The sequence below is a fragment of the Hetaerina americana genome, unplaced genomic scaffold (assembly GCF_022747635.1).
Source record: "Hetaerina americana unplaced genomic scaffold, ioHetAmer1.1.p SCAF_36, whole genome shotgun sequence".
NCBI classification, from domain to species: Eukaryota; Metazoa; Arthropoda; class Insecta; order Odonata; family Calopterygidae; genus Hetaerina; species Hetaerina americana.
Genome location: NW_027286941.1, coordinates 4,678,362 through 4,705,860, shown reverse-complemented (window position 1 = coordinate 4,705,860; position 27,499 = coordinate 4,678,362). Strand labels below are relative to the sequence as shown.

Here is a 27,499-nt window from a genome sequence, read left to right as displayed (position 1 = left end):
CCATTCCCCTCTGACTTTCATTCCCACCTCCAATTCTTCCAATACCTCTTTAATTATTTCCTCCACATATACGTTGAACAGCAGCAGTGACAATGGACAACCCTGCCTTACACCGTTTCCTAACACTGCCCATCTGGACTCTCCATTCCCCACTCACACCTGAGCAGTCTGAGACATGTACAGGTTGCGGATTAGCCTCCTGTCCCTCCTATCTATTCCTATTTTTGGCAATATACCCATTAGTTTTTCCCAATTTACTCTGTCAAATGATTTTGAAATCCACAAAATAGGAAAATACACCCTAATTGTATTCTATATTCCTCTTGATTAGTGATCTCATTAATACAATGGCATCATGCATGCCTCTCCCCTTCGTAAACCCAAACTGATCATCCTGTAAGTAATCATTTGCCTTTGCTCTCCATCCTTTTGTTGATGATCCAGATAACCACTTTAGCTGCATGGGAAATCAAACTTTTTGTTCTGTAGTCCTCACATGATGTAATTAGAATAGAAACTAACACTGATCTCACGAAGTCTTCCAGCCAGATTCCTTCTTCATAGATGCTACGAATCAGTCCATATAGTCTCTTCCGACCACATTTTCCTAAACCTTTTAGTGGTTTCTATCTCATGGTTGAGTATGCCTGGACTTAAGCTATATCCCCCTGCGTCATATTCTCTTTCGGTCTGTCCTTGTTGGCCTAAGTTCTTTACCATACAGCTCTTCTAAGTATTTCTTCCATCTATCTTGGATCTTTTCTGTTTCAACTATTATCTTACATGACTTATCTCTAACTGTTAACACAGATCTTCACCTTTTACTTCCCAATAGTGATCTAACCTTGCTGTATAGTGCACCATTTTCACCCTTTTTCTACAAACTTTCCTCGCACTGCGTCTTCCATCATGCTTCTTTTGCTTTATTTGTTGTTCATCTAAAATTATTGTTTAACTCTTTGTACATCCTTCAGCATCTTTTGTCCTGCTACTGTCAATTTCCCTTTGCAAGGGTTTTGTAAAATGACGACCCCAGAAGCTTTGCCTCTACCACTGCCGAGAACGACACACGGTTGATTGGGTTGCCCGAACTCATATTCTCTATACTGCCCATCATTATATTCTTGGGAATGATAATTGAGGTGATTTCCCGTAACCTTTCTCAATAATGTTTTTAATGAGACACCATCACTCAATGGCTGCCCCACTGGGGTCATATGGCTTTGCAGCCGCCTCACTGAGGAACAGACGCTGCGTGGACTACCTTTGGTCTGGCTTCTAACCTTCGACCTCTGGCATGGTTGACCCTACCAGGAGCCATGGACTATGAACCATGAACACAGTAGGTCTGTTTAGTAGGTGATGGTAGAGTTCACCCAGTAATAAGCCCGACGGCATGTGAAATTCACACATCAGGGTAGGGGGGCCAGTTCCTTTCCCTGTGCCGGTTATGGTTTCCCAGGAGGATCTGGTACCCAAAAAATCACTTTAGCTTAGGTGGAGCTACAGGTGCCCAGAGTGCCTTGCCCGGGAATCGAACCCTGGACCCTCCGGTCAGCAGTCCAACACTCTACCCCCTGGACTACCGCGACCCACCCATGGACTATATACATATAAATTAAATATAATACATATCAATAAAAACACAGGCATATTTTTCATCTGAATTATGAAATTTTAAAATCTCTCATTTTGTCTCCTTCCTCTTAGGATTATTTTCAATACAATTACATAATTAGATGCATTAAATTATTAAATTTAACTACACTCTGGACCCTCCGGTCAGCAGTCGAACACTCTACCCCCTGGACTACTGCGACCCACTCATGGACTATATACACATAAATTAAATATAATACATATCAATAAAAACACAGGCATATTTTTCATCTGAATTATGAAATTTTAAAATTTCTCATTTTGTCTCCTTCCTCTTAGGATTATTTTCAATACAATTACATAATTTGATGCATCAAATTATTAAATTTAACTACTAAGGATTTCATTTAATGGAAATTTTGAATATTCCCATTAAAACGTGTAAACAATAGTACTTTTCTATTGTTGTTTATTGGTTTGACAACTTTCACCATGCTTTGGGATCTGGCACCTGATGATACCCTAGCATGGCAAACTGCATCACATCAATAAAAATCTGTGGAAAAATACTGTGATATGTTTTGAATAAGCATTGAATGATTAATGCACCTTCAAATGACTAAACCAAATAAAATAAGCCAAACATGAAGGTTGGGTTTAATTGGTAAGGGTAGAGCCTGCCAGTTAGTAAGTCTCTTTATTCACAAATTTAGAGCACAGGGGTCAGTTTTTAATTCCTGTGCTACTTGGGTTCTGGTTACTGAGAAATCACAAAGCTTAGGTAGTTTGGAGATTGGGAGGAAACAGGAGAGCTTGGGAGAGCTGTTACAGAACTATTTTAGCTAAAGCAAATACTTCTGATTACAAGATAAGCAAAACCTCACTAATTCAGACTATATGAGTAAGAGGTTAATAAGCTTATGTTCATACCTTGTTAAATAATAACATTATTCCAATGTATCAATATTTATTATGATCAAAGTTTCAATGCTACTTTGCCATTTTCAGGTGAATAATCGACAAGAGTGTCAGCTTATATAGTCTTCTTAAGCAGGGAGGAGGGAAAATTAGGTGTAATTTGAAAGGGAGAAAAGGGAAGGATTAAGGTAAGATTTAACAAGCAAAGGTAAATTCACACAGAAGTATTGAAAGACAAGTCTTCAGTCAGAGTCCCACACAGCCGTCTAGGCACCCAGAGGTGGAAGGTGGACATTCACACCATTACGTGAAGTATCGAATTATTTCCCAGCACATAAGACACTGATTTTTCAGGCTAGAATTAACATAAAACTCTTGGATGATACAGAAAAGAATCCAAGAGTTTCAATGTTAACACTTAATAAAAAGAAAATCGAATTGTTACATTTAAAAAATTTGCAGCTGCATGCATATCAATATTTAGTCATCGTAGAATCTTAGAAATTCATCATCACTGCTGCTAAATCATTTTAACTGGAGGTGTCAATTTCCTCATGTTCCTTAAGCTTTGGACATTGAGGAGCATTTGTACATATAATTTTTACTTATATCTGCATTTAATAAATCCACCTGCTTCCTTGATTCTAGTATCATCTTCTCAGTTGCACGCGGGCCAAAATGTCTTCCAGATGTCTTGTTTCAGTGGTCTGAGTAATTGGTCCATAAGATTCAGGCTGATTTTAGAGCATATTCTGGATTGATAATGTATGCCAGGTAATATGGTTAATTTTCAGCAGAGAAGGAATGCCCATAATCATGCCTTGTCATCAGCTGTGGATCTTGGTGAGTAAATTCTGGTGTCTGCACTCTCGACCATGGGGGGAGGAGAATGAAAGAGGGATGGGGCAATGCACTACAATGGGTCCAAAGATCATCGCCAAGCAATGAAGTAGAGACTGCAAAAGTCGGCCAGATGGATAGAGGGGAGGTCACTAAGGGAACAAATTGTTGAAGAGGGGGGAGCATGAGTTATATTGTACATCATTTAAGGCTGAATGGCTTTCTTTTTCACTAGTTTAATTATTTCTACTTTCTCCAGTATGTCAAACTTCCCACCATTTCTTTGTGTTTGCAAAACTTAACATTCAACGACAAAATAATGGTCACGCTCAATGAGATTATGTGTGTGTCCCTTTTAGAATGTGATTCAAAGTCACTGCCTTTCTTCTACAGCATCCAGACATTTAAAATTGCTGGTGTCTTCTCACAATGGATTCTTGCATTAGTTATCTCACACCTCCCCAAAGGTGGACAAAGATTTTACATTGATTCATCTTTAACCAATTCTCCCATTTTTACTAAAATAAAGCTGTCGTGCTTCCTCATTGATGAAGACTCTCTCAACTGCGCCATTGACCTCTTCTCCTTGAGAGAATTTTTTGCATTTTTCCCAGCTGTATATTTCCCTCAATTAACCTTAATCTATTGATTTATATTTTGGGAGGATAGAAGGAGAATATCCAAAAAAATAAACAGACGATGCTGAAAAATTAAGTTGTTTTCATTTATACATGGACTTTTCAGACCACCCTCTCTTATAAGAAGTGAAACAAAATAATGAAGGCAAATATAATTTAAAATGTGATGTGGCTAATTGCCTAATTATCAATTAGTATTACTTAGTTCATCCCTGGCCATACCACGGAGGCCTTAATAACAACTAAGACACTATGATCACAGCAAATGCCTTCTCCTACAGAGATCTGTGAAGGCAACAAAATCAAACTGCTGGCTTTGAAAAAAGTTCCTGGGTACCACCTCAGCGATTGATCCAATGATCCTGAAATCCTTAATCACATTATTTGCTGAATTTAAAACAGATACATTTTTTCCGAGTACAGTGGAACCCCACTTGAGCATAATTTGTTTGGGAATCATACTAATAATGAAAAACATTTGCTAATCAAAACAAATTTTTCCTTATCAAATATTGTAAACATGATAATGCACTCCATGCCAAATCATATAAATCATGTCTAAAGCTTATTCAAAGAAAATTATACGTACATTATTCAGGAACATAAATCATGTTCTTTTCTTTCTAATACAGAATGAACAAACCAGTAATGCAAATTCGATTTGCAGAAATTAAATCACATTTACCCTCTCCTTATGGAGTTAACACTCCATTGAAGGTTCATGGAGTTTCGGAATGGTAAACAATTAGTGGTTACATTTTCAAGAACCTGCTTGCATTGGTACAAAATAGTAGCATGAGACCGTCTTTAATTGGCTTGTGGCCAGGAAATGTATTCTCCTCTGCTGTTATAATATAGGTTTGCTTCAACATTTCCTTCCAGAAGAGATCTTTCTCATAATAAAAACCTGTAGCAGCAGGCAGCTCTCAGAATCTAAGAGTTTGCTGAAGTCACTGAGGAAGTTTTCTGCTACTTTGGGCTGGAGTTTGCTGCTTCACCATGACTCACAATGCTGTGGATGCCGGTTCTTCTCTTTAAGTTCTAGGACCATCCCAGACTTCTCTCAAATATTTTTTTTTAACTGTTGAATATCCTTGAGTCTCTTCAATGAGGTCAACTAAAACCATTTTGCCTTCCCATAAAAGAGAACACAGACCCATTTTGTAGATACTCTTGTTACTCTCTTTGAAGCATCTCTCTTCTTAATTTTGTCCTCGTTTTTGAGAATAGTGCAAATCGTTAATATCGACTGATTGTAAGTGCATGCTACTGAGTCAGCCACGCTCGCATTTTGTTCTCAACTTACATTGATTTTACTCTTCATTTCAGTGGTTATTTTTATTTTCTTATGGCTGTCTTCTTGCTGATTTTTTTCAGTGATATTTTTACTAAAAGCAAATTGAAGCAGCTGGTGTCAAATTATTTCAGGAATCCCCCTTTCTTTGTCACTTGTTATGCAAAAAGTTGTTTGTTAAGCAAGGTATTTAAATAACTATTTTTACTTGTTATACAAATTACTTACTATGCAAGGTGCTCATTAAACAAGGTTTCACTGTACTTTTATTATAATTGATGTAATGTATTTTCTCCATATATTATCACAAACAACCTATGGGATGAATGGTAATAAATAATCAAATCATTAATTCCCTCTCCATAAGTTATGCTATTTTCATTACAATAGCAATTTTTATTATAGTTCAACTCTTGTTAGCACATTTTACTGGTTAGTAGTTCAGAAATCCGGGTACCTTCTAAAATGCACTAACAAGGGTCCACTGTACTTTTTTGTGCTGTCACTCGACAACCATTCGTAGACCCAAAAAAATGATAAGACTTGGTATCAATAAATGAAAATGAAGAAATTTGTGGTTTACATTTGCAAGAGGACTTCATCAGACAATCAATAGAAATACTCCTTTCCAATTTTGAGCAGACGATTTTAAACGGCAGAAAAAAACACATGCCAGCATTTTACATTCGACATGAGGAATTTAAGTGACAAACATGGAGGCTATTGAAATACTTTCACTGGGCTTTATTGATAAGACATCAGTTTCTTAAACCATGCTGCAACATCATTTGCTCCAGTCTCGATAGATTTGTTGCCTGTAGCTTTCAACGCATCCCCAACTGACTAAATAAAAACGTATCACGCATGGTTCCTTATTTTTCTGGAGTTTTCAAAGAAAAATATTTCTTAACATTTTTCTGAATTAACCCAGCAGATTGGCCACCCTGTGTCACATGAACTGAAGAGCCCTTACTTGAAGTATGTAGTCGACCATCTTTTTTGCATTTGGACGAGTTTTAACCCTAGCTTAGTGCAACATGCACTGTTTAATTTTTGTTAATAATATAGCTGATGACACAGGCCACACATGGAACTGCAACTTCAACTTTAGTAAAGGATGAAGAAGAGTTAACGCTTTGACCAAATTGTATAACACTGAGCACACACCCTAGAAATAGCATAATGCATTTCAACAACTTCATTTATGCAATTCATCTTCCATTACAATATTTTTCATGCTGCAGCAAATCTTGCATTATCCTGACAAAGTAATGAGGCTAATATTTTCACGTTTTGATAAATATAATATGCAATGCCACCCTACTGTTTCTTATGCTCAGTTAAAAATATACAAAAAAGACTCAAAGAGACTGAGTGACGAAGGGCATGCATGGTTTCACTCTCTGTTTCAAAAATAGGAAAAGTTGAAGAAATTCAACTGGGTTTATGTTTTGGACCTACATGATGAGGAGCTGATGCAAATTATATCCTCTGGATTCTCATCTTCCTCCTCCTCCTCTTCATCATCTCCACTTGGTGCAGAGCCTTCCTCATCTGTTCCTATAATCACTTCCTCTGGTTCATGTTTCTCATCCACTTGCTTTGCTACAAAACTATCAAGCACCTGAAAATATGAAAATTAGTGAACAAGAGTTAGTGAAAGAATTAGATGTACAACATGCCCAAATGGGGAATCAAAATCCAGGATTTAATTTTAAATTATGCACCGATTCTTGTAATTATCACTGACATTTACCAATAGATCTTAAAAATGAATAAATTCATGTGGGATATATGCCATAATTTTCCCTAAGACGATACGTTTTCTTCAATATTACAGCTGACAATCATCAATGGAAGGTTAGAAAATGGTGCAAACAACGAAGTAGATGAAAATTAGTCTTGGTGTAGTGGGGGGAGAGGCACATATGACACCACTGAAATGATAAAATCATTTTATTTTAAAACTTATTCTCATACTATTTAGGGCTAAGTGATGGTAGACTCCTTGTTTATCAGGACAGATACAACATACAAGGGTAGCCTGAAAAGTTCAAAAGTTCTGTCGGCCCCACTTGGATTGTAAATGAGTAAGAGGACTCTTCTCCTTCAATTTCAACCTCAAATAAATGGGGGATTGAGTTTTAACATGGTCATGAAAGCCTTCAAGATGATCCACGTGAAGGACATCTGAAAAGTGCAACCACACTAGAAATTATAAAAAAAAATGAATGACATGATTTAAGAAGATTGGCATACAAAAGAGTGTGAAATTGTGAAAACTATAGGGATGTCAAAATAATGCATCGATTAAATTTTGCACAAGGAACTGTACATGACAAAGCTTTGACAAACGATGAGTGCCGCCTGTGCTCACAGTGGATAAAGAATGAATTCTGATGACTTTCCAAACAGTTCTTATCGCGCTTTAGGAAAAACAAGAAACTTGATGCACCTTTGTGACAATGAATGATACATGAATTCACCATTACACACCAGAGTTGAAAACACAATCCATGCAGAGGATAGAGGCAGATCCTTCAGCTCCAAAGAAGACAAAGATGGTGCCATCAGTAGGAATGGTCATGGTGTTGGTTTTTTGGTAAGCAAAAGGAATTCTGTTGATTGACTATCTTTAAAAGGTAAAATGATAAGCGAGGAACACTATTCTAGCTTTCTAATAAAGCTGCACACAAAAATTTGTGAAAGCAGAACCGGCTTGAAGAAGAAAACAACTGTTTTCAATCAGGATAATGCACCTGCCCACTAGTGTCTTGGCAATGGGAGGATTGAGGGATTCGCCCTATGCAGTGTAGGAACATCCACACTATTCCCCAGATTCGGCTCAATCAGAGTTCCATTTCTTCTGAAGACTCAAACGTTTCCTTGTTGGTCAATGTTCTTCATACAGCCAAGAAGCAGTTGTGGCAGTGGACGAGTAAGTTGCTGCACTTCTGGAAGAACACTAATGAGACATGATATATGCAACACCACTGGATGAAATGTATCAACGTTTAAGGAAATTATGCTGAAAAATTAAACTTTTCTCAAAACAGAAATTGTCATTTTTATCACCAGGCTGAGAAATTTTCACATCACCCTTGTACATAGTGTGATAAGTCACTATATGCCACATAATAAACAAGAAAACCAGACTTTTTAAATATAATTGATACAAAAGCAAAATACTGAAAATATTGAAATCCACCTGTTCTGATTTTTGTACTGGATACCAAATATTCACATCAAAATTAAAAAAATATTCTGAAATAATACTTACATCTGATATATGTTTCTCATGCTTTTTGTTTTCTTCCAAAGCCTCCGCAAGATCTTTATCTTGTTCCGCAGGATCATATATATTTGTGGATGTACTACTTGTACCTGTGGTACTATTGGAGGTGGATGGAAGGTAAGACATGCAGCAGTTCCAAAAGTCATACAGGCGCACTTTTTGAAGTTGGTTACCTAATCGCAGGAATGCGGCAGAGGCTGTCGACAATTGCCAAAGAATTCATAACTATATAATTTCATAAGAGGATAATTCATACAATCAGGCAAATTCAAAATAATGATAACATTTTATCAAATAGTAGCATTTTTAACAGAAATTTTAACTACTAATCAAAGAGGTATTTAATCCTTCATCCAAAAAAATTACACTGAAGACAGAGAAAACTGCTAACCTATGGACTTCAATTTTTCTGATTCAAGTGCCATTTCCATTTCTTTATTTAAAGTATCAGATGTTACTTTATAGATATCCATGAAGTCAGGAAAACATTTAGTTTTATTCACATATTTTTCAATGGCGTGATCTAATTCAGGATAAGCTGTGCCTATAATAAAAGGTGAAAATTATCACAAAATATTAAATTATACATGATCATAAAGCACACCATCACTCATGGAAGGAAACCACACCTGAGAATGCTATTTTTCTGAACTTTAATTTCTTCACCTCATCCATCCGACCCCTCACTTCTTGCCACTTCTCCCATATAGTATAAAGCCTTTTTTTGTACCTGTAAAAATAAATTCATATGCAATTAATGCTAAACACCAAAGTGTGATGCAATGTAACACAAAAATGTTTTAGTCCTCTTCTGGTAGTAGTATCACACAATTTTTTTTCAATGCAGAACTATTAGGAAAATTATTGCTTAAACAACAAAAACTACTATGTAATTTTAATGAAAATACATATTTTCAATTTTGACAATTTTCCTATGAAAATTTTTGACCATTTTCCAAATTATATTTATTTGTATGTGGCACATTGATATTTATATTCTTAATAAGTATGCTAGTTCAAAACTCATGCATAACAGGCAGATAATTCTTCACCTTTCTAACCGAATATACTCTGAATTCTCTTCTGCATCCCAGTCAACTTCCTTTTCTTCTAGCTTCTTTACTTTGCGATACACCTTCTGCAATTAATGAAATTTTCAGAGTTAATTTCTCTTAAATTACATTTTATACATGAAAGAGGAAGTAAGGACTTGGCATTTTTAAGTTAGCAGTAATAGTGCACCATATCATATACAGGAGGAAATTATTATCTTATCTACCCTATACCCTACCCAAATAGCCATTTCACTTACTGGCCAACTTCACTCAAAATTAATCTGTAATGATAAAAAAATGGAATATTCGGTAAAATGAGTCACATTTTTTTGAAGAAAAGGTAACTTTTAGTTTATAATGGCCAAAATCACATTATTGAATCATTTCCAAAATTTTAAAGATAGTTTTACGGTGGAATTGGAAAATATTTTGTCGATCAAGTTTCCCTTTCCTAGCCATCCAGGGAAGAATTGCCTCTCTGTTACCTTAGATAAACTCATCACTTGAACACCAATTTCTTGCTAAGTCATGTAGCTTTTCAGTGGAAATACAGTCTTTGATCCTTTCTTCATGCCCTACAAATAGATGTACACTAAGTAACAGCCTTAACCATCTCTCAAAAAACATTGTGAAGTCATACTTTTCAATTTATTACTTGGTCTGACTGTAGCCTTCCTTGTATTTATTTTTCTTGAGATATCATTCTCATTCTCTCATCTAAACCACAAGGAATTTATATAAAGTATGTAACAACAAATTAAAAATGTCAAAATAGATATTATTGACAAACAGGAGAAAGACGATGCTCTGTATCTGGTGGGACCAGAAGGGTGTGGTCTATTATGAGCTGTTAAAACCTGGTTGAACGGTTAATACTGACTGCTAACAACAATAATTGTTCGATTTAAACTGTTTGCTGTTTGAAAAAAGGCCATAATACCAAAAGATGCAACATAAGGCTATTTTTCTTTCTGAGAATGCTCCATCACATAGGGCAAAGCCAGTTCGCAACACGTTGGAAGCACTTAGCACGGAAGTTCCACCCCATTTGGCTTACTCTCCCGACTTGGCTCCTTCTGATTACCACTTATTTGTATCAATGGGTCATGAACTAGCTGAGCAGTGCTTTGGTTCATCTGAAGATGTGAAAAAATGGCTTGATGAATGGTTCGTGGCAAAAGTGAAAGATTTTTACTGGTGTGGTATCCACAAATTGCCCAAAAGAGAAAAATGTCTAACTAGCAATGAAGCATACTTTCAATAAAGCTCTTTTTATTGTTCTTCCATTACAAAATCCACACTTCATACTTGTACACCTGGTATACAAGGCATGTCCAAATAATACGTGAGCGGAGGCCATTAAACCTTTATTTTGCAAAATTTAGTCTACACCGATTTTGTCCCTTTCAAAGTACTTGCCATTCGTAGGTATGCACATATTCCATCTTCTTTTCCACTGTTTACAGCACCCTTGGAAGTCCTCGGCAGTTAGCCTTTTTAGTTTTCTTGTCGTTTATTGCTCTATTGTGTCCACATCTTCCCACTGATGTCCCCTTATCACATTTTTGCATTTTGGGAATAGGAAAAGGTCGCAGGGGGCAACATCTGGTGAATAAGGAGGATGATCAAGGATGGTGATTTCATTTTTGCCAGAAACAGCCAAACAATGCTGAATAAGCAGGGTGCATTGTCATGGGGAAGGATTCATCCATCGCCTTGAGTCAAATTTGGTCGCACAGGATGCACACCATCTCTCAAATGCTTGAGAACTATAAGGTAGAACTCAGTAGTAGCAGTAGTAAAGGATGAAGGGCGGAGAGAAACCTGGCGTCGACATTAGCCTACACTTAACAAAAGGCACCAAAGGGCCCGCAGCTTAACGTCCCATTCGATGGATGGCGTACTCACTCAAAGTGCCCTCCACAAAGCACGTCAAGCAGGGATCGAGATACCTCTGAAAAATATTCAACACTGCCAGGATTTGAACCCCGGCCCTCAGGGTGGAAAGTCAGTACGTTAGCCCCCGCACCATCTCGATCCCAGATAGAACTCAGCATTTACTGTTTGTCATTCAGGAAGAAATTCAAAGTAAACAACACCTTCGACACCAAAGAAAATCAGGAGCATGATTTTGATTTTCGATCGGCTTTTTCTTGATTTTTTGGTTATATTTAATTCACTTGAAAATGGGTGTTTTCTTCAGGGCATCACCATAAACAGCTGTCCACATTCCAGTAATTTCTTGATAACTTTTACCACACTTCACCAAAAACTTGACGTTGATTCATTGCTCTGTGATTTCGTCAATTTCCATTTTTGGAAATTCCAAAAGGACAGGAGAAACTAACATAACTGGCACTATACGCATAACTTGATGACCCACCAAGCACAGATGGCTCATTGTGTCTCAGGCAACTAGTTGGCGGAGCTATAGTCCACATCATGGCCGCCAGATTGCACCAGTTCGTGTATTTATTGGATACACCTCGTATAGTACCTTTGACAGCAATTAAAAAGTTTTTCCTTTCCATACCTACTTTTGGGAGTTAATGTTTCAAGGAATTAGAACCTTGTGAAAGACAAAGGACACGTCTTTAAAATTAAAGCACGAGGGTTCTGGAAAATGCATAAAGAATGTTTTCAGCTTGGCAAAACTTTGGCGAAATGAAAAAACTCAACAGTTCTTATTGTTTGCTCTTGTGAGGAGGATTAAGAGCTGCTACGGCTGGATTATACGGCTTTGAAAGACAATAAAAAAATGGATGGATCTTGCATCGATCTGCAACACTAAAAATGAGCCAAGGAACTGACCTCAAACACATTTTCATCAATAATGAACATCAGGCCATTGATAATAATGAGGCACCCTTAAAAACTTAATAAGAAAATAATTTTGGTTCAATATAAGAATATTCAACTTTTTTCTGCAGAGTTCAATGAATTACATGAATTTTTGAGGCATTACAGATAAAAGTTCTAGGTGTGAAAACAAAAAGGAGCAGTTTTCTACACCTGTTCATTGAAAATGATGAGAAATTATTATAGAAATATTATCATTATTTTATGGTAATATAAACAAATTTTACCTCAAATATTTTTTCCAATTTACGGCAATGACTTGCGTTCACTTCAGGGCCACAGTCTTCTTCCTCAGCTTCACTTGCACCATTGGCACTATTTTTGGAACGTTTTTCAGATGTTAAGCATTCTTCTCCATCTAGCTTTCTTTTGTGGTTATTATGCCTACTTTTAACACAACGATGTTTAAGCTCATCACCCACCTGCATAAGAAAAAATAAACATTGTAAGCCTCTTCTTAAAACCTGTTCTTTCTACACTTTGGACCTTTTGAGGCCATTACATTTTCAATGTAATCGTATTAAAGAGCAAAGAATATTTTCTAGGGGAATTAATTAAAATTCCTATGAAGCTAAGTACATGTACAATGCACACGTTTTGCTGTCACACATTTAACACCCAAAATATCCCAAAAATTTCATGGCACGATCTAATTGATATGCCAACATCATTAGCGACTTCTCTGATTGCAATTTGGTCATTGTTCATCATAGTTTCTTTAACTTTTTCCACGTTTTCATCAGCTATTGATGTGCTGGTGAATCCTGGGCGTTTGTCATCTTCCACGCTTTCACTGTCTTCTTGGAAATGCTTATACCACTGGTAAACCCTTGTTTGGCTAATATCAGACTCACCAAAAGCATTATTCAACATTTCTTCAACTTAACTGCACTTTATTCCATTCTTATGGAAAAATTTAATGCAAACTCTCTGATCCATTTTGTATACAAATAGATAATCACCCATCCTACCAAAACATATATTAAACTTTGGAAAACATATATTAAACTTTGGAAAACATATATTAAACTTTGGAAAACATATATTAAACTTTGAACATCTGACAACAAAATAACTATCCAATATGGCTACAAATGTAAAGATACTTTTCAACACAACAACAAAAAAATCAGCCAAATCTGACAGACAAAACACACGAAATTACAAAATTCTTGTTTGATTTTGAACACACCTCATACGCAAAAATGTAGCCATTTAAGTTTTGTAACAATCAAATCATAGATAGACAATTATCATTTTTCAATATGTTGAAATATCTAGATAAGTTTAAACAGAATTTCTAAAAAAACATAAATTTACAAAAAAAGAGTATTATTCATTCACAACCCAGATTTCAATATGCAAACATCATCTTCAGGTGCAAACGTGCATCAATCCAGATTTCAGTGAATTCACATTAAAACTCGATGGATGAATACATACTTTTATTGATGAAAAATTGCATTTATATATTTCAACTAATATTTCTGTATCACTCTCAAAATCACCTAAATCTTTGGTATCCACACAGGAAAAAACTATTTACATATAAGAATTCATAACAATATATAATAGTGTTGAAAAGCAGAAGACAATGCCAGCTTCACTATTAGGTTTATGGTCGATCAAATGTAGCGTAAAGCATTGCCATAAAAAACCATATTAGCATAATATTTAGAATACAAATACATTAATTTTCACCAGACTGGTGATTGATTTACATGCTGACCTTATACTTCAAGACTTAATTTTAAATATGGTTGACATGTCCGGGCAGGAGTTCCATTGTTTACAGGAGATCAAACAAAACGTTTCACTACAGACATTTATATAAAGGGATTAAACATGAGGCTCCTCGGTTTAAAGAGTTAATTTCATATTACTGTCATAGTGCATATTTATATTCCAAGAAGGTTCAATGTTTAATGTTAATTTTGGCATAAATCCTGCTTCATGGGGTTAAAATCTCTTTTCTAGTGAAGCCATTGGTATTTCATATACAATGGAATCATCTGATCATCTAAGTTAATATTTGACATATCATAAACCAAGGAGTATAAATTTTTATACTTAGTCCCTATGAAAAAACAAAATACACAAGAGAACAATAGTCTATATATGACAGAGAATGTCGACAAGTTCACTAATTCACACATTATGGAATGGATGAGGGGATCGAGATGGTGCGGGGGCTAACGTACTGGCTTCCCACCATGAGGGCGCGGGTTCAAATCCCGGCGGTGTTGAATATTTTTCAGAGGTATCTCGATCCCTACTTGAGGTGTTTTGTGGAGGGCACTTTGAGTGAGTACGCCGTCCGTCGGATGGGACGTTAAACTGCAGACCCCTTGGCGCCTTTCGTAAAGAGTAGGCTAATGCCGACGCCGGGTTTCTCTCCACCCTTCATCCTTTCCTATCCATCCCCTATGGCGCAAATGACCTTAGCTGTCGGTCGCCTCCCCTCAAAACTACTACTACTGGAATGGATGATACCTGAATTGTTTTAATAGGTATAGTGTGCTATAAAATTTGTTAATGATTCTTTTTAATGAGCTCTCCCCATGACAAATATTTATCTAGCATGAAAGGAAACATCATTAGAACAATGAATTTGAACACCTTGGACAATAACTTTTGGTAGCTGGTGAAGGTCAATATTGTTTAAATGATGACTACAGCTTTTAATACACTTTGATTTATTTGTATTTAATGTTAGATAATTTTTGGTAATAAATTCACAGAGAGAAGATCAGTAATATGTGATGGCTAATACCGTCACTTGTCAACATGAAATCAAATAGGATATGTAGCATAAATGTCTCAGTGTCCATTAAGAAATGAATACTTTCAGTGATTTTAAATAGAGCCAATAGGTTTAGATTTAAAACAACACAAAATGACCACAGAGCGAAAGTAACAGCTTTCTGCCGGAGGCATTTTTTTTGTAAGGACTTACGCATCCATAGAATTTTATCTTTATGATGCTCATTTTGGAGCTACCCACTCCTGCTGGTGAAACCAAGCCCCATACTTAGGACTGGTGACAAGGCTTAATAGGGCAAAGAAGTGGATTCCAGTTTGAGTATTTACACAACCAAAGGATAAAGCAAACAAAAAGGGAGGGAGACCTTGCAGGAATTGAGAGTTTAACATGATAGCCTTGGTTATAGTCAGGAATCAAAGTAACAATCATATATCAGTCCATTTGCTTTCATTTGGCAAGGGATTCTACCAAAGGAGACAGAAAGAAATTATAATTCCATTATCTTGCAATGAGGAAAACGAATAGGAAGTTCTTACAGTGATGCACGATGGAGGAAAAAGCGAAGTATTACAAGTTTGTAGAAAGAGGTTTAAGTGAAGCATTTTCAGCCCTGTTACTAACAGTAGAATGAAATGAAAGCTGGAAAAATATCCAAGTTAAAATCATTGTCCTTAAGATAAATATAAAAGCACAAAGGAGTCATTTCTGACATGAGTCTTCATAGGCCAATGAAATCCTGGAGACCAGTGAACTTAAATTGCATTTTTCAACGCAAGAGAAATTAATTGATAGCAGGGTTTAGAACAAAACTGTGACAATAAGTGTATTGAAGAACTGGAACATATAATGAACAGAATTGAAATTTACAAGCTGCATGCAGGGTAGACAACAGTGATAAAAATACCACTGTAGAAGAAGGACAAGTCAAAAGCAGACTATAACAAGTTATGCATTGCCGTGCCTGGACTTGTGAACATTCATGTAGAAGAAGCAATAAATGAAGTAAATAGTAATATAGTAATATTTAATCTGATGAATATTATATAATACATATATATATATATATATATATATATATATATATATATATATATATATATATATATATATATATATATATATATATATATATATATATATATATATATATATATATATATATATATGTATATATATATATATGTATATATATGTGTGTATATATATGTGTGTATATATATATGTGTGTATATATGTGTGTATATATATATATATTTATCTATAATTTATAGGTCTCCTTAACGAAAAAGTTTCCAATCAATCCTTCAGAAAACATCTCAGACCCAAAAATAACCTCTCCATGAACGAACGTCATGCCCTAAAAACCCTACAGTCCAATCCCAACATCGTTGTCACCTCCGCCGATAAAGGCTACTCTGTTGTAATTCTAAACACCGATGATTATATTTCCAAAGGCCTCGCTCACCTGAACATTACATCCACCTATACTACTCTCACCAAAAACCAAATACAAACTTTCCAAACCGAAATTCCGTCTTTTCTCCTCCACTCCGGACAAGAAGAAGGCCTCACCTCCCAAGACATATCCCTACTTCCACCCCCAAACCCCAGAACACCCCAGTTTTATCTCCTCCCAAAAATACACAAACCCAACATCCCCAGTCATCCTATATTTTCCAGTTACAATCCTCCCACCGAAAGAATCTCCGCATTCCTTGACCACCACCTACAACTACTTGTACTTACTCTCCTTGCCCTCCTTCATGAAAGACACATACCACTTCCTCAACTGTCTAAATTCTGTCTCTATTGCCTCCACACCCAACTTAAATATGGCCACTATCCACGTTACCTCGCTTTATACTTCTATTCCTCATGCAGAAGGCTTATCCTCCCTCCGGCATTATCTTTCTCTACGCCCCCTACCCCAGCACTCCTCGGCTGAATTTCTCCTCAATCTTGCCACTTTCGTCCTCACTAAAAATGCATTCTCTTTCCAAAATTGTTTTTACCTACAGACCAAAGGCACAGCGATGGGAACGAGAATGGCACCATCATACACCAATCTCTTCATGGGCCATCTCAAAGAGACTTCCCTGTCACAGCAACCCTCCCAACCTCTTTTCTGGGTCCGCTACATAGACGACATTTTTATTCTCTGGACACATGGCTCTGAGTCTCTCAATAATTTCTTATCCACCTTAAATTCATTTTTCACTGTTAAATTCACCTCTTCCATTTCAGACTCCACCATCACCTTTCTTGACACAGACATCTCACTTCAAAACAACAAATTCACCACTTCAGTACACATCAAAGCCACTAACCATCAGCAATACCTACACCATACAAGTTGTCATCCTCAACACACCAAACGCTCAATTCCTAACTCTCTCTCCATCAGCGGACACCGAATTTGCAACAACACCACAGCCACTCTCAACAAACACCTTGACAATCTACATCTTGCACTCCTCAAACGCAGTTAACCATAAAAGTTCCTGCAAAATAAAATCCACCGTTCCACCCGACCACACAGTAACAAGCCCACATCTGATGCAGGACTCAACCTTTGCACCACCTATTTCCCCGGATCACACAGACTGAAAACCTTCCTTAAAGAACTGTTTCCAATTTTACATGACAATGATGCGACCGCATCCTTACTGCCCCAATGCCTATCTATCGCATACAGAAGACCCGCCAATCTCAAAAACCTTCTGAGATCCACCAACCCTTTGGCGCCCCCCCGTGACAAATTTCCTAATATTTACCCTACTTGCAACCATCCCCAATGTAAAACCTGTCTACTTATTGGGTCTACTCCCCTCTCCCTGCATCCCCTCATTGCCCCCTCACCTTCCCACGCTAATTACCTCTCAAAAAACATTATTCATCTTTTGTCATGCAAACATTGCACTTCTTTTTACATAGGCGAATGCATTACCCCCTTATCCATTCGAATGAACAATCACCGGTACTCCTGCAATTCTGGCTAACTCTCTTCTCTTCCTATCCCTTCACATGCCAATTCCCACAACCTTTCATTTGACCAGTGTTTAGCTCTTAGCAACCTAGAATCCCTACCCGATTCAGCCACCAATATACAGGTGAGAACTCGAGAATCCACATATATATATTAGCTTTCCGATCTTTCAAAATTCCCACCCTTAACCACCATCTTTAATTTCCCTAACAGCATTCCCTGCACCACACTTCCCCTCCCCACCCATTCCCTTTACCCCTCTCCAGCATATTTTCAGTCTTACTTGAAGAAGGCCGAAAGCTCAAATATTTTACCATTACTGCTCATGTAAGTGTTTCCGTATAATCGATATATATATATATATTATACATATATTATATATATATATATATATATATATATATATATACACTCATATATACTCATATATACAGAAACATATATAAGGAAAAGGGATAGGAACACGTATAAAGGACGAACACAATAGAGGTGGGGAAGGCGGAATCGAACGGATCACAAGAGTAAAAATATCTCCTCATATATATATATATATATATATATATATATATATATATATATATATATATATATATATATATATTATATATATATATATTATACATATATTATATATATACATATATTATATTTTTTATTTAAGGTAATCTACCGGTTAAGGTAGGTTTTTGGATGGACACAACTAACCACCAAACAGATATTTTATTACTCCTAACAAAACACAAAATCCATCATCCTACTCTATATCAGGTCCCTCTTCATCTCTGAGTACTTTCTTCCTCCCTTCATCCCGTCCAACATTCCTATCCTGTTCCTTCCCTTTCCTCTTTTGCCCAACATTCTACCCTCTATCACAGTCTTCAACATCCCACTGCCGGTCAACACCCCCTTCATCCACTTTTCCTGCCTCCATAGGATTGCTCCCAACAAACCCCTCTCTTCGCCCACCATACCAAGTACTTCCTCATTTGTTTTCTTCTCTGTCCATTTCACCTTCTCCATTCTTCTCCACACCCACATTTCAAAAGCCTCCAGTCTACGTCTATCCTCCTGCTTCAATTACCACGTTTCCGCACCGTACATAGCTACGCTCCATATCAAAGTTTTTACGAGTCTTTTCTTAACATCCTTACTCAAAGTCCCTGTCATCAACTCCCTCCTCCTTGTGAAAGCCTCTTTGCCTAGCGCAATTCTTCTCCTTACGTCCCGACTACTTTGACCGTGTTGGTCCAAAACACTACCGAGATACGTAAACTGTTCTACCTGCTCTAGTTTTCGCCCTCCTATTTTAATGTTAAGCTTGGCCTTTTTCTTTCTAGAAAATCGCATAACCTTTGTTTTATTAATATTGATTCTCATCCCATACCTGTCGCACTGAATTTCCAATTCACTCAGTAATGCTTGCAGCCCCTTGGCTGACTGACAAACTAAAGCTTGGTCATCAGCAAACCTAACTGATTTTACGAATTCCCCGCCCACTTTCATTCCTACCTCGAGTTCTTCCCATGCCTCTTTGATCATTTCCTCTGCATACAGGTTGAACAGCAACGGTGATAATGGGCAACCCTGCCTTACACCCCTTCCTAACACTGCCCATCCTGACTCCCCGTTTCCCACCCGCACCTGAGCAGTCTGAGACATGTACAGGTTGCGGATTAGCCTCCTTTCCCTCCAATCTACTCCTGTTTTCTGCAATATACTCATTAGTTTTTCCCAATTCACTCTATCAAACGCTTTTTCGAAATCTACGAAACAGGCAAATACCTCCTGGTTGTGTTCTATATTCCTCTCGATTAATAATCTCATTACTGCAATGGCATCACGCGTACCTCTCCCCTTCCTAAACCCAAACTGATCATCCCCTAAGTAATCATTTGCCCTACTCTCTATCCTTTTGTTTATGATCCTGAGAACAACTTTAGCTGCGTGGGATATCAAACTAATTGTCCTATAGTCCTCACATGACGTGGCCTTTACCTTTTTCGGAATAGGAACTAAAACTGATCTCACAAAGTCTTCTGGCCAGATTCCCTCCTCATAAATACTACGGATCAGCCCATATAGCCTCTTCCTCCCACATTTTCCTAAGCATTTTAAAAGTTCCACGGGAATGTTATCTACCCCCACGGCCTTATTTAGTTTCATCTCCCTTAATGCCCTTTCTATCTCATTGTCTAGTATGCCTGGGCCTAAGCTGTCTTCCTCTACGTCATTTTCTTTTTCAATGTCTAACTTTGTTGGTCTGAGTTCTTTACTATACAGTTCTTATATATTATGTATATAAACATAATTATATATATACATATATTATATATATATATACATATATTATATTTTTTATATGTTTATATATAATATATAGATCTTCAGTCATTATGCTATGCTCCATTGATGTCAAATTGGTAGAGATAGAAAATCTCAGGATATTTATCTCAATGGAAAAGGTGGTAATTTACACAAATATTAAATGAAATAAAATTAAACTAATATCGTGTAGAAAAATTAAGGATCATTTCAATATGAAACAAAGCTTGGAAACGCTGGATTAAATCGAAGAATTTTATAGCACAGAAAGCAGTATCATAACCAGTGAAAAAAGATAGATACATACAAATACAGAACAATAAACAAAAGTGATGGCATTCTACAATAAGAAATATAAGAAGGATAATAGTTTGTTGAAGAAGGCAAAGAGCACAAGTCAATTTGAAACTAAGAGAATTTTGCCAAGGAAGCATTACAAAGCGTACCAAAATAAAAAGATAGATATACATACATAGTGAGCAGAATAGCTCAGGTAAAGAAGCAATTATATTAGAAGAAAAGTCTTCTGACAGCAAGCAACACAAGCCTGGAAGTAAGGAAACACTTCATTAAATTATGCATCTATCTTGAGTAAGCTTTCTCATGTGCATAGGCATTAACAGAAGCAGACAGATAATTACAAACAATAAATGATGCTTTATAGGAGAAGTATAATGATGATCAAATGCTGTCAGTAAATTCCTGAGAAGGGTTATGATATCCTGGGCAAAAAATACAGGGGAAAATTGCAAAGAAGAGAATATTTTGATATATTCTAAGATATAATATCTCTCTGAAAATAATCAAGAGGGGAAAATGAAAGGAAAGAATGACTAGCAAGAAAGAAAATCATGAACCAGACAGTGAGTGAAGTCAGGAGTGGAAATTATGATAAAATAAAGTGAACGGGCATGAAATCAGCAGGAAACTTACTTCTGGATTAATAACTATGCACCAATTATATTGGTACACATATGCAGTATTTTGTTTCTCCATTAATGTGTAGAAAATCTTTGTTTTTGATCTTATTAGATATTTTCACAAAACGTTTACAGTCATAAAACATATGCCAATCCATTGAATTAATGCAAATTTTAGTACCATCTAATATCATCTTTAACATGATGCATACATTACCTACCTACCTATGCATTTATACTCAGATTTGGTTTGTTTTCACCATAGTTCCACTTTAACTGGTAAAAATCCGTCATCAATTGTTAATTGACCGCATAAATTATTATTGTTACCTAAGCTATAATTCTCCCTATAACCATAAACACAATAATCCGCCCGAAGGTTGAATCAACCCGGGGACCCTCCCATCAGCAGTCCGACGCTCTGCCCCTGGACTACCGCGACCCACAATCACAATTCACCCTACATGGTCACTAAATAAGGGCCACAGTAGTCCAGGGGTAGAGCATTCAACTACTGACCAGTGGGCCAGGGTTCCATTGCTGCACAAGGCACTCTGGGAACCTGCAGCTCCACCCAAGGTATTTGATTTTTCGGGTACCAGATCTTCCAGTACCTTCACACTTGAAAACTAACTATAATATTTTAAGGCAAACCTCACAAAATGGTTTCTATCTCTCAGAAAGAGAGAGGAAAAAATATTGGAAGACTTTAGCACGAAATGTGGCCATGGAGGAGAAAATGAGTGGAAAGGGATGATACAGAGTAAGGAATTAGGTGCTGAGAAGAGTTGAACAAGAAAAGGAAATGTTACAAATTATGGAAAAGACAGATATTTTGGTTCAGGCACTGCCATAGAATACATTCTTTGCTATCAAGGCGATTTAAAGGGAGAGAGGTGGCTGGAGGGAGTAAGAGAGGAGAGAACTCAGCCAATAGATAAGATCAAGGTTGAAGGAAACTAAATGTATATGAAGGTACAGACTGAAAATCAGATACCATCAGACCGTGGGTAGACCCATGCAGTCCATAGTTAGATCAGCCAAATGTCTAAAATAACCAAAGATGATGATAAATAGAAAAAATTGTACCTTAATACAGAGGGAAGGACTTCGTAGGAAATGAGTCTGATTTAGAAGTAATGAAATCAATGAATGAATGCAAAAAAATTGTTTCTTAGTGGGAAGACCTTGTTACCCTGGACAACGTGGTGTGAAGACAATGAAGCATGATCAGAAAAAATGAAAATAATAAACCTGGTCCCATGTAGTCAACTTGGGATGCTATAAATTCAATTCACATAAACAATTGTGCATAGATTATAGTGTTGTTGTTGAAAAGCAATTATTTAGATATAGAGATTGTTCCATTCTAATTCGATTGAGGATCTAAAAATGGTGCAAGCTTCTCCATGAGTCTTTAGTACAAACTAATCAATTGCATACCCATCACAGAGCAGCAAATTATCCCCAATGAACTTACATAATAAGTGCATCAGTAATGGCAAGATTAAAGAAAACATATTCTCTTAATAAGGGAAAATGTTATGCAGTGTACCATGGCCAAACTGGCAGATCCTCCAAAATGATTATGACGGAGCACAAATCAAATGATTTGCAATAATTAATAGGTCATCACCGAGAAAATCTCTGTGGGCAATACTGATTTAACTTGCCCAAAGGTAGTCATTTGTATACATTGGCAGAGTCAAAAAATAACTCCTGGGAGAAGGGATTGAGTCTTCATTGGGAACTACACAGTACCTGATGACTTTCTCTCATCCAAAATCACATGACAGCAGTGTTTTGTTTGCATAGTTTGTGTCTGAAGTCTCTAAACAAAAATCTGTACCAATCAATATTGCTAATTCTGAAGAATAGAAATATTTGAAAACATCATCAGATAGCTTTCTAATATTTATACAGTGTAGCTTCCTCATCTGTGCTCTCTGTCCCAGTCATAAGCTATAAATTACTAAATCTACAAAGATTTTGAATGCAGGTGTAAGAAATGGACTCAGAAATGTTTGAAATACATTTTTTCTGAATTTTCAATGCATGCCTACATAGGGTGAAATGCAATTAAGAGCAAGCAAACAGCAGCCACTCATGAAGACAGTGCGGCAAAAAAATGCAACTTCTATCACAAGACGAAAATTCTCTGGCAACACTACTTCATCCCAAAGTGGCTACCTGCAAAAGCTCAACCAACCCAAAATAATCAACCAATGGGATTGATAGGTGAATCTGAAACTTGACAATCAATAAGTTAAAAATCCAAAAGAAGGTTTTATGAGTGAGGTTAGAGCTCTTATATTACGAATATCATAATTAGAAAAGATTAGCAACACCACATAATCTCACCACTTAAATTAATTAAACAAACTTTAATGGAGGGAAAATCATGCCGAGTACCCAAACCTTAAATCTCTCCTAATGAACACATTCCTGCTCATGAAAACAAAAAAACTAATACTAACATTTAATACATCCAAATTAAAAATCGTATATTAAGATAAATTTTAAAAGTATAAACAATTATTTAAAATTCTGTCAGTAGTTCTCATGGCATGGCTTTCCAAAATGTTTCATGGGGTCTTTTCATCATTTCAATTTATTTGAAAATAGAAATAAAAAATTTCACACTTAAACTAGGGAAAAGAAATAAATGAGATCGTATGGAAAAAAGAATGAACTCGGAAAAACTGTAAATTTATCATACCTGTTTCATATAAACAAAAAGATTGCTTGGATCACTTCCCACTTGGTTTTGTATAGATGTGACAGATTCTCTAAATTGTTCTGATTGCGAATACTCCGGATCAGCATCTTTAAACCGTTGGGTTAACTTATCTAAGATAGTTGTCATTAACTTAGAATCGCCATTCCTTTTTGTTACCTCGGTCTCGTGGCAATACCTGAGGAACTATACAAATAAATCGTCAGTTTGGAACAAGGAGATTTCAGGAACACGACAACCCACACTACAGATTATACCAAAGTACTTTTCAGTAATTGGGAAATTTGAATCAGACAAAATCTTACTTCACGGAAAGTCGACCAACTGTCACCCTCCATGCCATCGTAATCCCTGCTCTCTCTAATCCTCCTCCCTTTGTATCTCATCATTCCTTTGCCAGAAGTTCCCTAAATCCAGAAAAAAACAATGCTGTCTCAATGAACAAAGAGAGACATAAATATGCAAACTGTACTTCAGCAAATATTAAGGAAAAATTCAATCAAAGAGGTTTACTTTTTTTGTTACGGATAAAGTTTCTTCTGTAACGCTTTTAAGCTTTGGGCCCTCAGGCAGATTACTTGTTTCTCGTGTCAAATTGCCTTTGGTAGGCTTTTCCACACTCTGGAATTAATTGTATGGTCAAAAGCAGTATTACAAGAAGGGAAAAATGGAAAAAATCGACATTTGGGCATATCATACCTCTTCTTCTTCATTGCTAGATGATACATGGATTGTATCAATCATTTCTTAACAAAATACGACCAGAAGTAACCCTGGATGTATTAAATTCTTCCAAATTTGTTTCGCGCTGAGATTCAGACAACTACCTTACACACGAAGCAGTAAGTACTGTTTAGCAGTGTTGACAACATGACAAATTAGGAAAAGAAAATCGAAACAGTAAATATCCTTTCACTCCTGACTAGCAAAAACTTTTAATATTTCAGGATCAATTTTTTAATCTATATCACATCCGTCACATTTAATACACTCTAACGAAAGCCATTATACAATCTTAAAACAACTTTCCAACATTGTTTGCTACAATGCTGAATGAAGCGTCAAACTAAAACAAAAACGTTACATCTGGCTGAGATTATTATTATGATATTATTTCTTCAAAACGCGTTATGAGCGTCAAATTTTGGATGGTTTTCGTTAACAGGTACATATTCTTCTAAGTTCAATCCTTCTTTCGACAATAAGTTAACACAGGGCTGCCAACGTTTGTATTAAAATTATAATACGTTGCAGCCAACCTTACAGATTATTAAACAAACGAACAAAAGTGTCAACTAACCACGAAGGTACAGCTTCGAAGCAGGTACAAAGGAAATTTTCCATTTATCTTGAAATAATTAAAGCTAAGATTCGCCCATATTAAGCAAACCCCGATAATGTATGTCAGCTAATTGATTCTACAGAAATTTAGGCAAAGGGATTATGTATTTAAAAATGAATAAAACTATTTTCAATGTGACCTTAATTTTTATTTTCCTTGACATTCTTTGGAAAATTACTATAATACTTTTATAAAACATTAATTTTTTCAAAGGGCCCATATGTGCTGCTGATGTTTGCAATAGATGGCAGGACAGGCACCCTTTTGAACTTGCCGTAGTCGAAGTTTGCTCTGCTCTTCTTAACGTTCCCAGCGAAGACCATCCCCTCCCTCACCTTTCCCAGAATTCAATGCATACCACCAGTGTTAGTCAGCCATGTTAAGGTGTGAGTGGTGCAAGGATGTGTTAGTGCTTATGGTTTAATTTGCCGTATTTTCGTGGATTCAAGAAGGTGGAGTGCCATAAAAACGTTTACAAAGATACCTAAGGAGTGGAAATATGAGTTGGGGAACCGAGCTTTGGGTGAGTTCAGTCGTTATTAAAGATTTTTTAATTATTATTTCACCGCTCGGCCTCCGGGTGAAATTCCTACCGTCACGGCAGTCGGGAAACGTCATCGCGGAGTTCTTCGCCGTCCCGCTAATAACATCGTACGAATGTATTCCTTGTTGTGATACTGTGTGTACAAAGGCCGTGCAATGGATTAAAACTACAACAGGTGTACCAATACGGAGTAGTAATGTATGATTGATTGTCTTAGAGGTGTGTTGGGTTATTGTTTACGCGAAAACATGAATCGGGCCTGGGTTAAATAGTTATTTTAACTCCTTTAATCATTTTCAAGGGTTTTCGTTGTATCTTTTTATAAAAACATTTGTCTACTTAAGGTGGTTATGCCTGACATGTTTAAAGTTATAGTTTCAAATATTCCGTTATGTACCAGAAATACACTATTCGATTATGCTAGTGGTGTATGAAAGTTATTAAGACCCAACCCCAAAATATGGGTGGGACGACATCAGTTTCGTATTGGTTATATGCCCACGTCGTACTCCAAAGTGGTTCTCTTGTTGCCCTTGGAAACGACTTGTTTGAAATCAGTACCCAGTAGTTAAGCTCGGACCTACCTTGATGTCGGTGTTTTAACTGAAAGTATAAATTTATTGTGCAGTGGAATACTTTGTATGATACCACCCGTGTAATAAATGATCTCCGCGGCTGCAAGAATCAGTAACTAAGATTTGTTTACTTTAATTTGAAATAATAACAATACTGTTATCTGTCATCATTCACAGTAAAAGTGAGTTTTGGAACTGCCGAAAATCATTAAATTAAAAACTAATATTTTTAGATCGACTTGCGGTCAAAATTTGATTAAGGTGTCATGACTTGTCATCGTTTATCACCTGTTTTTTTGCGAATGATGACCGATCTGCTTATGGATAATGGGAGTCCAGCCCTGAAAACAAAAACTTTAAATCATCTTTGATTTACTGTATGATGGATGATCATATCATTTGCTTCTACTTATAATTATATGCTTAGCTATTTATCTATTATGCATCGTTATTGCTTATGAGAGAACTAATGAGAACGTAGTTACCATCCTAATCTTAGGATTCATATTTACGTTACGCCTAAGTAGTGGTACTTATTTCTACCTTTTTCATTCGTGCTCTGCTGCTGGTTGAAATAAATGTTATTGTTTGAAACTGCTGTCAGTGAGTGGCCTTTTGAAGGTGTAAGAATAGCCAGATTTACAATCTTAGTGGAAACGTATGGAGAAGAGTTCAAAATATAATCTGGCCAAGAGAAACCCACACTAAGCGGCAATAGTGCATATGTTGGTTTTATACTTGCGATGTGTAGACTATTGATTCCTACATTACCTGAGGGATGAAAGCTGGAGGAAAGTTCTTCAGGGCAGCA

At 36.5% G+C, this 27,499-nt stretch overlaps 2 protein-coding genes across 7 annotated transcripts in view; one reads left to right on the top strand and one right to left on the bottom strand.

The window, feature by feature from the left end:
- LOC139691479 (daxx-like protein) overlaps nucleotides 1–25,208 on the bottom strand; it is a 34,808-nt gene extending 9,600 nt beyond the window's left edge. Inside the window, exons 1-10 of the mRNA XM_071589317.1 lie at nucleotides 24,927–25,208; nucleotides 24,741–24,848; nucleotides 24,533–24,634; nucleotides 24,210–24,413; nucleotides 12,726–12,920; nucleotides 9,637–9,722; nucleotides 9,214–9,314; nucleotides 8,976–9,128; nucleotides 8,570–8,781; nucleotides 6,751–6,913 (exon numbers count right to left, since the gene is read on the bottom strand). Of these exons, the coding sequence (XP_071445418.1) occupies nucleotides 6,751–6,913; nucleotides 8,570–8,781; nucleotides 8,976–9,128; nucleotides 9,214–9,314; nucleotides 9,637–9,722; nucleotides 12,726–12,920; nucleotides 24,210–24,413; nucleotides 24,533–24,634; nucleotides 24,741–24,848; nucleotides 24,927–24,971 (1,369 nt within the window). The 5' untranslated portion in view covers nucleotides 24,972–25,208. The remainder of the gene's footprint in view (nucleotides 1–6,750; nucleotides 6,914–8,569; nucleotides 8,782–8,975; nucleotides 9,129–9,213; nucleotides 9,315–9,636; nucleotides 9,723–12,725; nucleotides 12,921–24,209; nucleotides 24,414–24,532; nucleotides 24,635–24,740; nucleotides 24,849–24,926) is intronic.
- Nucleotides 25,209–25,946: 738 nt separating this feature from the next.
- Nucleotides 25,947–27,499, top strand: part of Cip4 (formin-binding protein 1-like Cip4) — a 221,661-nt gene continuing 220,108 nt past the window's right edge. For all 6 annotated transcript variants that reach the window (XM_071589329.1, XM_071589328.1, XM_071589325.1 and 3 more), the window contains exon 1: nucleotides 25,947–26,092. In XM_071589329.1, coding sequence (XP_071445430.1) covers nucleotides 26,069–26,092 — 24 coding nt within the window. In that variant the 5' untranslated portion in view covers nucleotides 25,947–26,068. The remainder of the gene's footprint in view (nucleotides 26,093–27,499) is intronic.